Source organism: Strigops habroptila, chromosome 17, assembly GCF_004027225.2.
Source record: "Strigops habroptila isolate Jane chromosome 17, bStrHab1.2.pri, whole genome shotgun sequence".
NCBI classification, from domain to species: Eukaryota; Metazoa; Chordata; class Aves; order Psittaciformes; family Psittacidae; genus Strigops; species Strigops habroptila.
This window is the reverse complement of record NC_044293.2, coordinates 1,355,598-1,370,529: the sequence shown is the minus strand read 5'-3', so window position 1 is coordinate 1,370,529 and position 14,932 is coordinate 1,355,598. Positions and strand designations below refer to the sequence as shown.

The 14,932-nt window shown below is 48.0% G+C and overlaps 1 protein-coding gene across 1 annotated transcript; it reads left to right on the top strand.

The window, feature by feature from the left end:
- Nucleotides 1-7,945: 7,945 nt before the first annotated feature.
- Nucleotides 7,946-14,703, top strand: ANKK1 (ankyrin repeat and kinase domain containing 1). Its single transcript, XM_030505442.1, has 8 exons — nt 7,946-8,133; nt 9,941-10,235; nt 10,648-10,799; nt 11,611-11,660; nt 11,758-11,913; nt 12,178-12,296; nt 12,883-12,928; nt 13,308-14,703. Exons 1-8 carry the CDS (start codon nt 7,946-7,948, stop codon nt 14,654-14,656), a joined length of 2,355 nt encoding a protein of 784 aa, XP_030361302.1. The 3' UTR covers nt 14,657-14,703.
- The last annotated feature ends 229 nt before the right edge of the window (nt 14,704-14,932 follow it).

The following is a 14,932-nucleotide window of genomic DNA, read 5'->3' as shown; positions in this document are numbered from 1 at the left end:
ACACTGCTGGATCCGGAGCCCCGTGCACTGCTGAGCGAATCACATCAGAAGAGTGTTTTGCAGTCAGATGCTGCCATTTTGAACGGGTAATTATCTTAGTGTAGTTGCTCTTGTGTATTTGTACTGTGATTTAAGGAGAGGGGGAATATCCAAATTGCTCCAGGGGCTCAGTAACATGGGTACGTTGTACTGTGGTTTTAGAAACACTTCGTTCAGCAATGACATTGCATCAAAAGTTTTTTCACATTGTGGATATTAATACTGTCCTTCAGACCTAGTTTTCCTTTTCACAATAGCCTTCAACTCTCTGCCTTTCCTCCCAAAAACAATCTACATGCAGTTTTGCAAGTGGGAACATTTGATGTTGCTCAAGTGATCAAATGCACTGGCAAAGAAGGTAGATATTCCCACACAGTGAAATTCCAGGTTCCCCTCATTTAAAATGATTTGACTGTGCAGAGGCGGGAGGTGGTTCTGATCATGGGAGGCTGTCATGCCAGGGTCTACATGCTGTTCATTTGCTTCAACTTACTGTTTGGTTTCACTGCAGAAACTCACCCTAATGCTGGTTTATTCCTAACAGGCTGTGGAGCCTAGCTGGGCCTCAGCTTTTTTTCCCTGTTTCCCTAAAGCCTTGCAGTTGTGAGTGATGATGTCTGTGGCTCGGGGAACTACACTGTGCAGATGAGCTTGCACCCTGTTGCAGAAGCAGGCCCTGAGGTCAATGGGCCAGTGCCTTCCCAAGAGACTTTCCTGGCTTTAATCGCTGTGCAGAGTAACAGCAGCCAGCCCGTGCTCCAGATCCGGTCGTGCTGTGTGACACCTTCCACCAGCCCAGGGGGACCAGGAGCCATGTGCTGCTTATTCCACAGGTCAGACACGTAGCTGTGCTTCACACCTCTCCTTGGGCCTGGGCTGGGAATGGGCTGATCCTTAAAAGATCCTCTCTGTTGTATCCTATGGCTGCAGTCTGATCTCTTTGGAGTTCAGAGTAAACTCAAAGCAGTAAGAATGAATCTGAGACTACTCTGCTCCCTTAACTGTCTTGTAATTAGTACCAAGGGCTTGACAGGACAAAGAACCCTCAGGAAAAAAGATCTCCCTTTACCTTTTGATGTATGTAAATAAGCCATTCTGCTTCTCCATGCCATGCTGTCACAGATATCAGCATCCTCCTTACACCTCCTGCTAGAGGACAGCACAGCCTAATAGCAGAGCAGTCGAAAGGTGGGAGCCAGGGTTCCCCACAGGCCTCCATTTCTCCATCAGCATTTCACAGCTGTTCATGCCTAACCGGTCTGGGTTGAGCAAAGGGAAATCAGAGGATTCATTAGTTAATATTTGTGAAACCACTGGGGCGTGAAATCTGCATTAGAAATGCTATGCATTATCTCATCATAAAAAGAGCATTCTGATTTGCTCATATTGGCTATAGCAGGAAATCACCTCTGCAATGCTTCTGAATTTGTCTAGGTCGAGTAATGACTACCACCCTACAGCAGCCATTTTAATCACTGCAGCAAAGTCAACCTCCAAGAAACAATTCTGCTGCTCTAGGACTATGGCCTCCACAGCAGGGACAGGGGGAGCTTCCCTGCTTTTAGTCAGGAAGAGATGGAATTTGCAACTGTTTGCCATTTGTCCTTGCCAGGTTGCCATTTGAATGCAGACACATCCAATTACTACAGAGCAGTAAATCCAGAGCTGCTAGCTTTACCATCCAGCTGTTCCAGATGCTGAATCACTCAGTGGCCTATTTGCACTGTGAGCTTAATGTCTGTCTGCATGGCATCACAGGATGTGAACAGGTACGTAGGACAGGTCCGTTCTCACTGGGCTAAAGAACTTGTGGAAAGATTGGGTGCTTCCAGCAAGTACAGCCGATTCAGTAAAGAATCTTGATGATAGCTTATAGAGCTCCACCTTCTTCCAGTTCATACAGTTCTTTCTCAATCATTTCCTGCATATTCCCAGTCTCCTATAGCCCCAGCTGAATTTCTACTCTCAGTTAAGCTAACTGAGCTCACAGTGATTTATTTTCACTTTACATGTAATCAGCATAAGAAGCATATAAACAAATAAGCAAGTAGCAACCTTATAGGAGACTCACAAGGAAAAGGCTCAGCAGATCTATATAATTTTGTGTTGTAGAATTATGTGAAAGGGCTCAATTTTCCTGGGTCTGGGATATGGAAGATTAACAGACATTTACATATGGGCTGGTCCAAACATTAGGCAATTCACTTTTTGGAATGATAGCAAACCTGGACAAAGACAGCCTGAGGAGACCTGCTCCAGTCGGCACTGTGGTTGCTACGGACTGGGCACAGTCGCTGGTGCAGGAGGTTCTGCTCAGGCTCTGGCAGTAAGTACTCTTTCAGATGTTTTTCATATGTCTTTCCCAGGACTGCTCTGAAAGCTTGGAGCCACTTCTCCAGCCAAGTGACAGGAACAGCTATGGAAACCTGCACAACCTGATCTCATTGGGCCCAGTTTTGAGAATGAAGAACAGGTTTCTATATAAACCTGTGGAAGGTGGGTCTCTTGACTTTTTCTTGTCTCTTTCCATCTTTTCTGCAAAAGTTTCTGTTTGACATTTCCTGCTGTAAGAAAAACAGCACACTTTGAACAACTTTCTTGACAGCCATCTTGTATGACTAGATTATATCCCAACAACTCCTCACCTTTGTTTTGGCCTTCCTAAATCCCAAACATGGTGGTTAATCAGTATCAGATCAAATAGACTTGCAGACAGGAGACATAGCCAAATGCATCCTCTGCAGGAAATGAAGCTTTAGAAAGGAGAAAGGAGAAAAATAAGGCAGAATGTCCTCCAGCTGAAAAGAAGTTTCCTGCATGTTATAGTGTTTTGGTGGAACATGCAGACTGAGGATGAGGAATGTCATTAAAATAATTGAGAGATACTAACTCTTTCCATCAAGTGACTGGGTTTTAGGTGAGGTGAGATCAGATGGGAGGAGTCGAGGTAAAGGGACCTCCTTTTGAATATATTTTCTGTAAGTTTTGCAGCTTTTAGAATAGAAGAGCAATGCAGTCATTTTCTGTACTGAGCTTAGGGAAGCGTCCCCACAGTTAGAGGTAGTTACCTGGTACAGCAAGAAAGAAACATCCACAAGTAACTGGACAAAACTCTAACTTAGGAACATGAGGTACAGAATGAGGTTGGTCATGAGTCAGGAGTGTTTTCTTTTTTCTTTCTGTTCATAGGTGAAATACAGCAGCTGGCTAACGTAAATTAGATGTTGTCCAGCTATTAGAAAGCAGTGATGCTGAACCTGATACATCAACAGCTTGAGAGACTTCTTAAATCCATTGGCACCATCCCTGAGAGTCACCTAACTTGCTGTGTTTTTACCTGTTTGTGCAAAGAATATTTACTGCTGGGATCTTATGGCAAAGAATGCAGAGTGTTTGAAAAGGCACTACCCATTCAGACTACTCTGGGGAAAGGAACTTAGCCATACCTGATTGGCATGCTATAAAGATGAATGGGTGTTGCACCTTCTCTTTCTTCTCCCTCCCTAACACTGTTCACTGCTTGATTACTTCTTTATTTCCAGGTCCCGATTCTGCAATGCTGGTACCCATTCTGCTGGGATCCCTTACTGGCTTTGCTGTCTTGGGCAGTGCTTTCATAAGCCTTTGGCTGCATCGTAGGCAGAAAACCAAAAACATATGCTATCCAGAGTCTGGAGAAATCCATGGCCTGTGAACCAGGAGCAGCTGACTAGTCCTGCAGATCCCACACTGCTGCTACAATGATCAGAAAAGCAATTGATTTTGCTGCTGACCCAGGGAGCAAGATAGCCTATCTATCTCAGCTATAAGCATGTTTCTTCTTCCTTTCTTTACTTCTGCATGGAACAGGCTTCCCAGGGAAGTGGTGAAATCACCATCCCTGGAAGTGTCTACAAAAAAATGTAGATGAGGCCCTCAGTGATATACTTTAGTGGTGGTCTTGGCAGTCCTGGGACAATGGTTGGACATGATGATCTTAAAGGTCTTTTCCAACCTAGTTGATTCTATGATTCTGTGAGAGAGTCCACCAACTGCAGAGAAAGAACTATAGTAGTGGTCCAGATGTAAGGGAGAACAGAGCTTAAAATGCAGTATGTGTAATCACCTGCAGTCAGTCTGTTCACAGAAATGGGAAAGCAGACAGGAAATCAGGGTGCATGAGAGCCATGTAAAATAAAGCACTGTGGACTAGACCCATGCCATCAAGGAGAATGGACTACTAGGAAAAATTACAAACTCCAAGTGTATTAATTGGGCATGTGGACGGAAATCCAGCCACTCACCTTTACAGCTTAAGGAACCGAGTCCCTTTTCCTTTTTCTTTACTCATTGTTACTGTTTTCTCGCTTTCAGAGGAAGCAAGTTTCCTTTGCCTGTTAGTAAAACCCACATAGTGGAAGAAACATGAGAATGCAAAAAAGTGTTTGTCCCTAAGACTGGAATTGGGCTGCACAGGTCAACCCACACCTCGCCATCCTCCACTCAGTCTGGTTGCTCAACCCCTATACCCCCAACTCTGCCCCTAAAAGCTCGCACGTCTCTCCCCTTGCCCTGTGAACCAGCATGAACCACTTCAACAGCAACACCACCCCACCACCAAACTCGTCTCTAGAAACCACCACTGGATATCCCAGAGCTTCCCCTTGCAACCAGCCAGGACCAACACACACAATAAAAATACCAGTGGCTGCTGAGGGTTAAAATCGTGTGTACGGTGCAATTGTGCTGCATCACTTAAAGCAGACTTGGGCAGGAAAGTAGCCAAATGGACAAGAGGCTGTTGAAGAAAGTGCTTTATTGGGTACCAGCCGCACTGAATTGCTGTGGAAAGTGCAGCGACAGAAGCTGCTGCAGGACATCCGCTGCCCCGGAGCGCCTTTCTCTCGCCCCTTCTCCCCGCGCTGCCGCTCCTCTCCTCTCTCGTTCGTGCCCCGCGGCTCCTTCCACACCCGAGGGACACCTCCGCTTTCTCCTCCGCCGGCAGCCGCTGCAGGGGCTGGAGGACGCGGTCAGGGCCGAGCAGCCCCCGCTCCTCCCCGCTGCTCCGCCGGGGGACGGAGACAAGCGGGTCCGGCCCCGGACCGAGCGCTGCGCAGCGCCACCGGCCGCCCACAAACACCCCGGGAATCGGCTTTTCTCACCGAAGCGGGGCTCCGCCGGCGCTGGAGGTGCGCTCGGAGGCGGCACCCTGGGCAAACGCTGCTGGGCGTGCAAAGCAGCGGCTGGAGGGGGCAGCCCTGGTCCCCAAGGCCCTCGGAGGCTCCTTCTCTCCCATTCAGGGGCACCCTGACCCGCACCCCGCTAGCGGGGCGGTCACCCCACACGGGCTGCCAGCTGAGCGCTCTGAAGTGTGCGGGGCACTCCCCCGCACTCTTGCCAGACCTGAAGCCTCTGGCAAGGGCATTTCCCTCCTTATTGGGCGGTCCCCGTCGGCTCTGCGCTCCCAACAAGCCCCACGGAGCCCGAGTTACCGGCGGGCAGTCGTGGTTGCAGCACGACGCCCCATCTTCAGGAGCTCCACTTCCCTCCACCCTGGGCTGTGGAGACGGTGGCTCTCACCCTCCTTACGGGGTTGCTCGTCCCTCCGGGCAGGCGACATGCCCATGGGGCAACGTGGCAAAAGGCCAACAGAAGCAAAGACCCCAGCCCTGGTTACGGGAGGGCACCCGGCTCAAAGCCAGCCAGGGCACCCCAAAGGTGCCGGCGACGCCCCGGTGACAGGGAGGTCCCTGTGCCCAGAGAGCCCTTTTCTTTCCTGCTCTTCAGCCTCCCGGGCTTCCCCCGCTCCGCTCCTCTTCTCGCTCGCTCTCGCCTCGCAGCGCCACACGACGGACGCCTCCTCTGGCTGCTCCGCAGGCTGGTGCGACGGCAGAAGGACGCGGTCAGAGCCGAGAGGGGCCGGGAGATCCTCACAGCCTCTCCCGACCCCTGAGGGAGCTCCACACAGCCCCGCCGTCCTCTCGTATGTACCCTCGGCCCCGCCGTTTGCCCCTCTCCCCACCTCCCACCCGGAAAAAACTCACCCCTCGGCTTTTCTCACGGGATCGGGGCTCCGGGGCTCCCCGCAGGGACGAGGGCGAAGGGCTCACTGCTGCTCCGGGCCGCTCCCGGCGGAGGCTGCATCCTCCGTGGACCTGCTGCACCCTCTGCAGCGATACCTGCCCGGGACGGCGCAGAGCCCAGCCCGGCCCAAGGCGCTCGCAGATCTCCCCGACGGCGACGGCACTGACTCCCCCCCGTCCCGAAGCGGTTACCGACCCCTCCCCACTAAAGCTACGGCACCGAATCCCGCCCGTCCCGAGACGATTGCAGACCCCTCCCCACCAAGGCTAAGGCACCGAGTCCCGCCCGTCCAGAGGCAATCACTGAACCCTCCCCTCTAACCTTACGGCACCGACGCCTGCCCGTCCCGAGGCGATGCAGACCCATCCCCACCAAGCGACGGCACTGACTCCCGGCCGTCCCAAGGCAATTATGGACCCCTCCCCACCAACTCAACGGCACCGACTCCCCCCCGTCCCGAGGCGATTGCAGACCCATCCCCAGTACTTCCTACTAAAGCTACAGCACCGACTCCCCCCCGCCCCGAGGCGATCGCGGACCCTTCACCGGCGGCCCCGGCTCCCGCTCGCCCCGTCCCCCGGCGGGTCCCTCTCCCGCCTCCCTCAGGCGCCCCCCTCAGCCCCGCTCCGACGGCTGAGGTACCCGCGAGGCGCCCCTGAGGTGGGGGCATGAGCCCAGTGCCTGACATCCCCCCTCCCTTGCGGACGGGCGGGATCCTCGGGGGCTGTTTCCCTCTCTCCCTGCAGCCTCCCCGTTGCGCTGATGGGCGGGTGCCGCAGCGCCTCCTGTCTAACGCGAGGCAGAGGTAGCTCGCCCTTCCTCCTGGATCAGCCTTCCTCCAGGAATCCCTTCAGATCTTACACTGAACTAAAAATTCCACGTCCAGGCTCGATGGCAAGTACCCTTCAGGAACACTAATTGTTATTATCTGTACTGCAGCAGCGCTAAGGAAACCAGCACCACGTTGTAGCTGACTTTGACTTACCTACAGAGCTAGTTCCTGTGCTAAGTCATTAAAGGTGTACAGGCACAAGACCCAGAAGAGTGTCATTAAACTATGTTTTTTTACAGCTGGGGAGTGAAGGCATAAAGGAAATCAAAGCATGTTTGATGTTACTAGCAGTCACATGGTTAAACTGCTTAGACCTGCTCTTCAGTACACTCTTGTTTCCTCAAATGTCCCTTCCAGGCATTGATGCACAATTTACCCCTGAGGTAACCACTCATGCTCACCACGTTTGTTCTATTTGCTCAGGTTTATGCACTCACATTCGCCACATGCTAGTTCTGGGGTATTCTCTGTTCTTTTTCTTTCTGGTGTTTTTTCCACTTCTTCATCCAGGTCACATGTGCAGTGCTGCACAGGAGCCTTGTGGATTTCTCTCTGTGCAAGACATTCCTTTCATTTAAGTATCAGTCTGCCTTGCTTTCACCCAGCGTATACTGATGCCTCGGGTGAGGAATTCCATCTAAATCCCATCTAATCCCATCCATCACGCTAAAGGGTTTTGCACTGCACCATTTTTCATCTTGTGTTCTTTCAGCTCTTGCCCATGCAGTGCTCAATAGGAGAGAGAAGGATAGCCTTACGGAAACCTAGACGTACACCCAGCCTGGCCAAGCTCTGTGCAGTAGCCTGGATGAGCGCCTGGAACTAAGCAATGTAGCTCCTCTGCATACCAAATGAGAATGACACTTAGGATCCACCTCTTGGCAGTAGGTAACATGGCTCATTTCAGGTAACTCCCTACCTCCCTCTGCAAGTCAGAAGTAGGAAGAACTCCTTTATTCTTCTTTCGATACTGCTTAGCAGGAGGCAGACAGCCAGGCTGCCTTTTCTGTCATGACTCCAGAGAAAGACCGGCAACTGGGCAGCTTAACTGTCTTTAACAAGGCGGATTTTGAAGAAGACTGGGTTAAAGTGGCCAGTGGAGGCTTTGGGCACGTGTACCAAGTGAAGCACAAGAAGTGGAGAACAGTTTATGCTCTGAAATGCTCTCCGTACCTGCTGCAGGACTCCAGCATGGAGAGGTAACTGTGCGGTCTCTTCTAGCTCAGCAGTTCAAACTGTCTATTAGAGCCATCTATGGCGTTTTGGTGCTAAAGCTCTGAAGGGGATCTTCACATGGCTTCTTCTCCCTGGGAAGTCAAATTTTTGGTGGCCAAAGGGAGTGGAAACAACACTAGTTATCTGGAGTCCTGCTTTGTTTCTGTCTTTTTCTTATGTGTGTGTGCATGTGCAAGTAGGAAAGGAACACCTATTCAGAACAATTAGTGTTGAAAACTGGAGGCTGAAGTAGGCAGCTTAAACTTAATATGGGCATGTGGATAAAAGCAGCCTGATAACTTCTCTGAAGCTTTCACTGGACATAGGGACTCATGGGTATCTATCAAACTAAATTAGTCATAAAAATCACCAGATCTAAAGCTGAGGGACAGAGAATTTCCAGCTAGTTTTGATGAGCTCCCTCACTTGCCTTACCATGCAGACATGCTCTTTCTCCTGGTGGCACACCTGCACCTTCAGTTTGCTTTTTGCTCTCTCTCACCTGCCCAAATCCTTCCTTTCTGTGAGGCTTGTACAAAGGGCCAGCATTGGTCCTGTCGTCCTGTGCCTCTGGGGGGATATTGCTCACTGGTTGTTTCTATTGGCTTTAGAAGGTTTCCACATTTGTGAGAGGCAGACCTTTAGTGTGCAGTCTGCCTAACGCACACACACTCACAGAGAACATCTTTGAGTGCATGGCATATGAATCTGTCAGGAGTTTCAGAGGAGCTTTTAAAAGTCCCTAGCACTCCTGTCTGTGGGCTTGTAAAAACCATGTGTCTTGTCACTTCTTTCTCCATGCTCATCCTTTCCCTTGACAGAGGAAGTTTGAACTGTCTCCTTTGTTAAGCCTTTCTCCCACAGTGGGAAAGACAGTACCTGATATTCCACGGTACAGAGGCACATCTTACCATGGGGAGCCTGCTAGAGGAAGTCTGGCAGAATGATTTGCTTACCTGAGCTATGTTTAGAGCTATTAGTGGCCTGGTGTAATGTTGTTGCAAGCTCAGATTCATTCCCAGGGTGTGCTTTTTGAATGCAGTTTTGGCACTTTACTGCTTGGCTGCTGTCAGCATGCTCTGGGCACCCCAACTTGTTCAGCAGGTTGGGAAACGTAAAGATTTAGTGAAACAAGTCTGCCAAAATTGGCAACAATGGACAAACATGTCTAGACTCCTTTTGGGACCAGATTCACCATGATCACAGACAGAAAGCTGCAGGCAGAGGCATAGGAATAAGAATGGCCAAGGCATGCATGCCCTCTGGCTGTGCAAGCCTCCATATACTCAATCTCAGCAGGTTAGTGTGTCACTGGATCCTGGCTGCCTGCAAGTAGTGTGCAGGCTATCACTGAGGCTACCTTGTGGACATGTATGAAAAAGACATGGTTCACCATGCTGTGCCTGCTGCTGACATCATGCTTTCAGGGAAGCATTGCTTGGGAATTTCATTGCAGTGGACAAGGCTTTCTGTGATCACTGAAGGAGCTTGACTAAGATGGAAGTTTTGATCTCTTTCTCTAGGAGCCTAGTGGATGAATTTGCCCATGCAATCCTTGGCTTATTTTGAAAAGTCATAACATCTTTTATGTTAGATTTTAGTCTGCAAAAGATCATAATATGATTGCATTATCACCAATTCAAGGGGAAAACAGGAATGAATCTTTTTGGGGTAGGAAGGGTTACTTGGAAAGGCTGGATGTCACTAAGCTACTGTACAGCAATTAGCCTGTAAATGGATTGATACCATTTCTTAGTACCACTTTTTTAAATCTATTTTTCACTTTTCCAGGACCAGTATGAACTGTCTAATGGAAGAGGCAACGAAGATGGAGAAAATCAAATTCCAGCACATTGTCACTATCTATGGGGTCTGCAAAAGCCCTTTAGGGATAGTGATGGAATATATGGCAAGAGGGTCCTTGGAGAAAATTCTTCCCACTCACAAAATGTCATGGCAGCTCAAATTCCGGGTTATTCATGAGATGGGCTTGGCTATGAATTTCCTGCATAGCATGACACCTCCTTTGCTGCACTTAGATCTAAAACCAGGGAACATTCTCCTAGATGGGAATATGCATGTCAAGGTATGACCTTAATGCTGTGTTTGTAGGGACAGGTTACCTCTCAAATAATAGAAAGGTTATTTTTGACAAAATAGTCCATAATCCTGCTAAGTTAGGTTCTCAGGAACAATCAATGAAAGATTGACCAGTGGGGCTTATAAGAAGTAGCTGGTAAACAAATTACATGGTATTCTCAAGATCATACAATCTGTGCCAGATCTGGGAGCTTAAGGCTCCAACTTAGGAGGAAATGCTGACCTGCTGCCCTCAGTGGAAAGGATTGACTTCAATTTTGTCAGGGTTTATTAAGTTTCAGCTGCTAGGTACCTCCTCAAATTCCTGGTCACAAAGGATGGACATATATCTCAGCTGATATAAGGAGTGTGAGATTGTGAACATTACAGGGAAGGCCCTCATTTTTTTCTGCTTGCAGATCTCAGACTTTGGGCTATCAAAATGGATGGAGCAGTCGAGCCGAATGCAATATATTGAAAGCTCTGCTTTGAGAGGCACTTTGAGCTACATCCCCCCCGAAATGTTCCTCCAGAACAGCAAGCCGCCAGGAATCAAATATGATGTATACAGGTAAGGGCTGCCTTGCTGTTCAGGGGTCACTCAGGGTTGGCTCCTAGCTCTTACACAGAGCAAGAGAGACTGGCACATTGCTGCATTTTGTTTGTTCATGTTCTGGCTCTCTGCTTTGCATCACGTTCTTGGTGGGGAACACACTAGGAGTGGCATGTGGTACTCAAGCCCCAGTGGTAGAGAGTGAGGGGGAATGAAGTTATCATACCCTGTTAGGTTGTAAAAGTTTGTATAGAAAAGGAGTAAGATGAGAGCAGAGAACAAACAGCAGTGGCTGCTCAGATTAATTTTGCTTTTAAAACAAGTGTAATATTGCTTGTCTACTTTGATATTCAGCTTCATTTCTCCACTAACAGGCGGAGAAAAGATTTCAACTTTACTTTTTCCCTTTGGCCCAAGCGTTTTGCAGCCCTCTTACACAAGCTGCATATCCATGTTCTGGAAATTCATCAGCTCCTTAGTCACTACAGTACACTGCAACCCAAGACAAGAAACAAAGGAGGATTTGTGTGGACACATGAACTTGCATTAGTCAAGAGCTCAAACACCCAATGTGGTACAGTGGAAAAAAAGGCACCAGGAGCCTGACTTTCACAGGAAATGCTTCACTACACCAACACTTTTGCTGAGGCATCAGAGATGAATGTAATGATTCATAAGATCATGTCCTTTTGGTGTGGGGGATGATATCCTTCCATCCTGAAGAATTTCTTTCCTTGTTTTCCCATTTCTCAGAAGATGAAAGCAATAAGTGAACTTTATGTTTGGGTACATATGGGAGCAATTGCTCATGATCTCTCATTGCCTGCAGCTTTGGAATTGTCATTTGGGAGGTACTTATGCAGAAAAAACCTTATGCAGGTAAATATGAACACTTCTTACATGTTTTGCACTTATTAAATATTTATTACAGCCGTCTGCACAGAGAAAAAGCCCAGTGCACATTGCTGTTTTTCAGGAGCCAACATGATGGCCATTATAGTCAAGGTTGCAGCAGGGAAGAGGCCCTGCCTAGAGCCCATCAACGATGACTGGCCAGGGGAATGCCAGCAGATGGTTGACTTGATGAAGAGATGTTGGGACCAAGACCCTAAGCAAAGGCCAAGCTTTACAGGTAGCTGATGTGATACATGTTAGCCAGGGGTCAGCTGCATGGATCAACAAGTGGGGAATAAACTCATGTATAACTCTTTGCCAGTTAAATTGCCTGTGGTCTTGGAAATGCTTGGTACATATTTGCTGTCAATATATCCTCTTTCTCCCTCTTTCCTTCCTCCCCATGTGGAGGGTATGTGGAAGACTTCCACAACCTTGGGTACTGGCTGGATTCTAAATATCTGGGTAGTCTGCACAACTAACCATGTTTTTGCTCTGGTAGATATCCCTGTAGAAACAGACATGCTACTATCATTGATACAAAGCCTTGTAGTAGATCCAGAGAATGAGCGCCTTGTTAGGAAGATGTCCCACAAGCCTGCCATCTCTGGGAACCAGCAGGTAAGGAAGGCTTCCCAGTACCACTCAGGAAATGCCACTGAGTCCTCCCCTGTGTTTCTCTGGCTAAGAAAAAAAGTCAGGTTTCAGGATAGGAGCAATTTTAGCCCAGCTACTAGAGTGTAGCTGTGCCTAGAAGTCAGCTTCATACAGGAAGAAGTAGCAGTTGTGAACTATTGCTGTTTTGAGGTTTTGCCTAGTTGTATAGTCAGCAAGAAACAAGATGCCTGAGTATAGAGGGTTGAGGAGGTGGGGGTGTTTTCTGTATGACAAAGAAAATGACTGGCTGGGATGATGCCGTGTGCACATGCTGCAATAAGGACGTAGAATATATGCATGTTTGTGAGCAAACGAGTAAGAGGAAAATCTGATTGATATCCAGTGATAATTTTCAGGCTCCCACATTCCTGTTAGTGTCATGATTTGCTTGGCTGAGTTTTCAATGTGATAACAGCATTGGATAAAACCCACTGGAATGATAATACAAAATTCTAGAGCAGGAGCAAACAAGAACGATGTGCAAACATTATAGAATGCATCTAAACACCTTTGGTTTATGGCTTTTTCTTTTCTCCTTCATGACAATGAGAGTGACAAAGAAGAGTTCACCTTCCCCCGAGACACCAGAAGTGGTGGTAAGTAGAGGACTTCCTTTATAGTTCAAAAATAAAGAAGGGGAAGCCTACAAAAATAGCCTATTTCCTTGCTCTCCAGTGATAAGGATGTGACTAAAGAAAGTTTTCTATGTGAGTGACTTTTCTTTTTAAGCTGAGGAAAATGAACTATACAGAAAATAGCAGATATAGTTCCCATGAGGGAGAAGCCAAATGTCTCTCTGCTTTCTGATAGACTGCATGTAGCGGTCTTGCCTCATTTCATATTTTCTATCTCTAAAATGACTTTTATTTCATTTCATACTATGAAGATTCACATGTTCTCCCTCCCATCGTGTGCACACCAACTATTTCACTTGATCTTACTCTCTTTCTCCTATTTTGTTTTCCCTCCCTGTAGAAACTGACAATCAGGAGGTTCATATCCCACCTTCTTACAGTGAGATTGAAAGTCCAGAGGACATCCTGTCTGAGGAAATCTGTAGACTCGATGAAAATGGCCTCACATTACTTCACCTCATGGTGATCCAGGGAAATGTGGAAAAGGTGAAGTTTCTCCTGAGCTGTAAAGCCAATGTGAACAGCCGGGTGGCTTGTGGCTACACCCCACTCATTATGGCTGTTCAGAAGAGATTGCCAGAGATCTGCTCAGTTCTAATAGAGCATGGTGCAGACATCAATATGCCTGATGAAGACGGTTGGACACCTCTTCACTTTGCTGCTCAGAATGGGGATGACAGAATTGTACGCCTCTTATTGGACCATCAGGCCCAGGTAAATGCTCAAGAGCACGATGGGTGGACCCCTTTGCACTTGGCTTCACAGAACAACTTTGAGAATGTGGCTCGAGTATTGCTATCTCGCCAGGCTGACTCCAACACCCAGGAGGTCGATGGCAAAACTGCCCTCCATGTGGCAGCTTGCTTTGGACATGTCAGCTTGGTGAAACTGCTGGCCAGTCAAGGAGCAGACCTGGAGAAAAAGCAAAAGAACCATAGAACGCCACTTCACGTTGCTGTGGAGAGAGGGAAGTTCAGGGTAGTCCATTATTTGCTGAAGAATGGGACCTCTGTCAACAGCCTGGATCAAAATCATTACAGTGCCCTGCACCTGGCTGTGGTGAGGGGGAAGTATCTCATCTGTGAGAAACTCATCAAATATGGAGCCAATGTGGAGCTGAGGACAGACAAAGGTTGGACTCCCCTCCACTTGGCTTCTTTCAAAGGACACATTGAAATCATCCACCTGCTAAAAGATAGCCATGCCAAACTGAATGCCAGAGGAAGCATGGACTGGACACCACTTCACTTGGCCACTCGCTACAGCGATGAGCCAGTAGTCTGTGAGTTATTGAGATGTGGGGCAGATCCCAACATCGCTGAGAAGTCAGAGTGGGCCCCCCTCCATTTTGCAGTCCAGAGGGGCTCCTTTTTGACTGTCATCAATCTTCTGGAGTGCAAAGCAGATGTTAATGCTAAGAACAAAGTGGGTTGGACACCCTTGCACCTTGCTGTTCTCAAGGGCAATATGGCCATTATAAAGACTTTGATTAAGGCTGGCGCTCTGCTTGACGTGGAAGATATCACTGGCTGTACAGCCCTCCAGTTGGCAATTAGACATCAGAGAGAAAACATCATTACGCTGCTTCAGGGCAAGGACTCGTTGATTAATAAATCAGGGAATAGGACTCTGGTGAATGATGCTAAGATTTCAAGACCCAAATTTGTTTCAGGAAGGACAGATTTGTAGGTTCATCAAGTCTGTCATTTATGACTTGAGGTTTCCAATATCAAGTGCTATGATTTAAACTACCGTATCTTGTCACCTGGTGATTACAGGAAAATACTTTTTTCTTTTTTTTTCTTCTTTTTTTTTCTTTTTTTTTTTTTAATGGAAGTTTCTAAGCATGAACACTAAAAGAATAAGAGAAAATGGAGCTGCAGAAGTGAGCTGACAAATTATTTTCCAGAGTCTGACCAAGCTTGTAGAACATTTGGGCTTGGTGATGATGGCTTTAGGCAATGC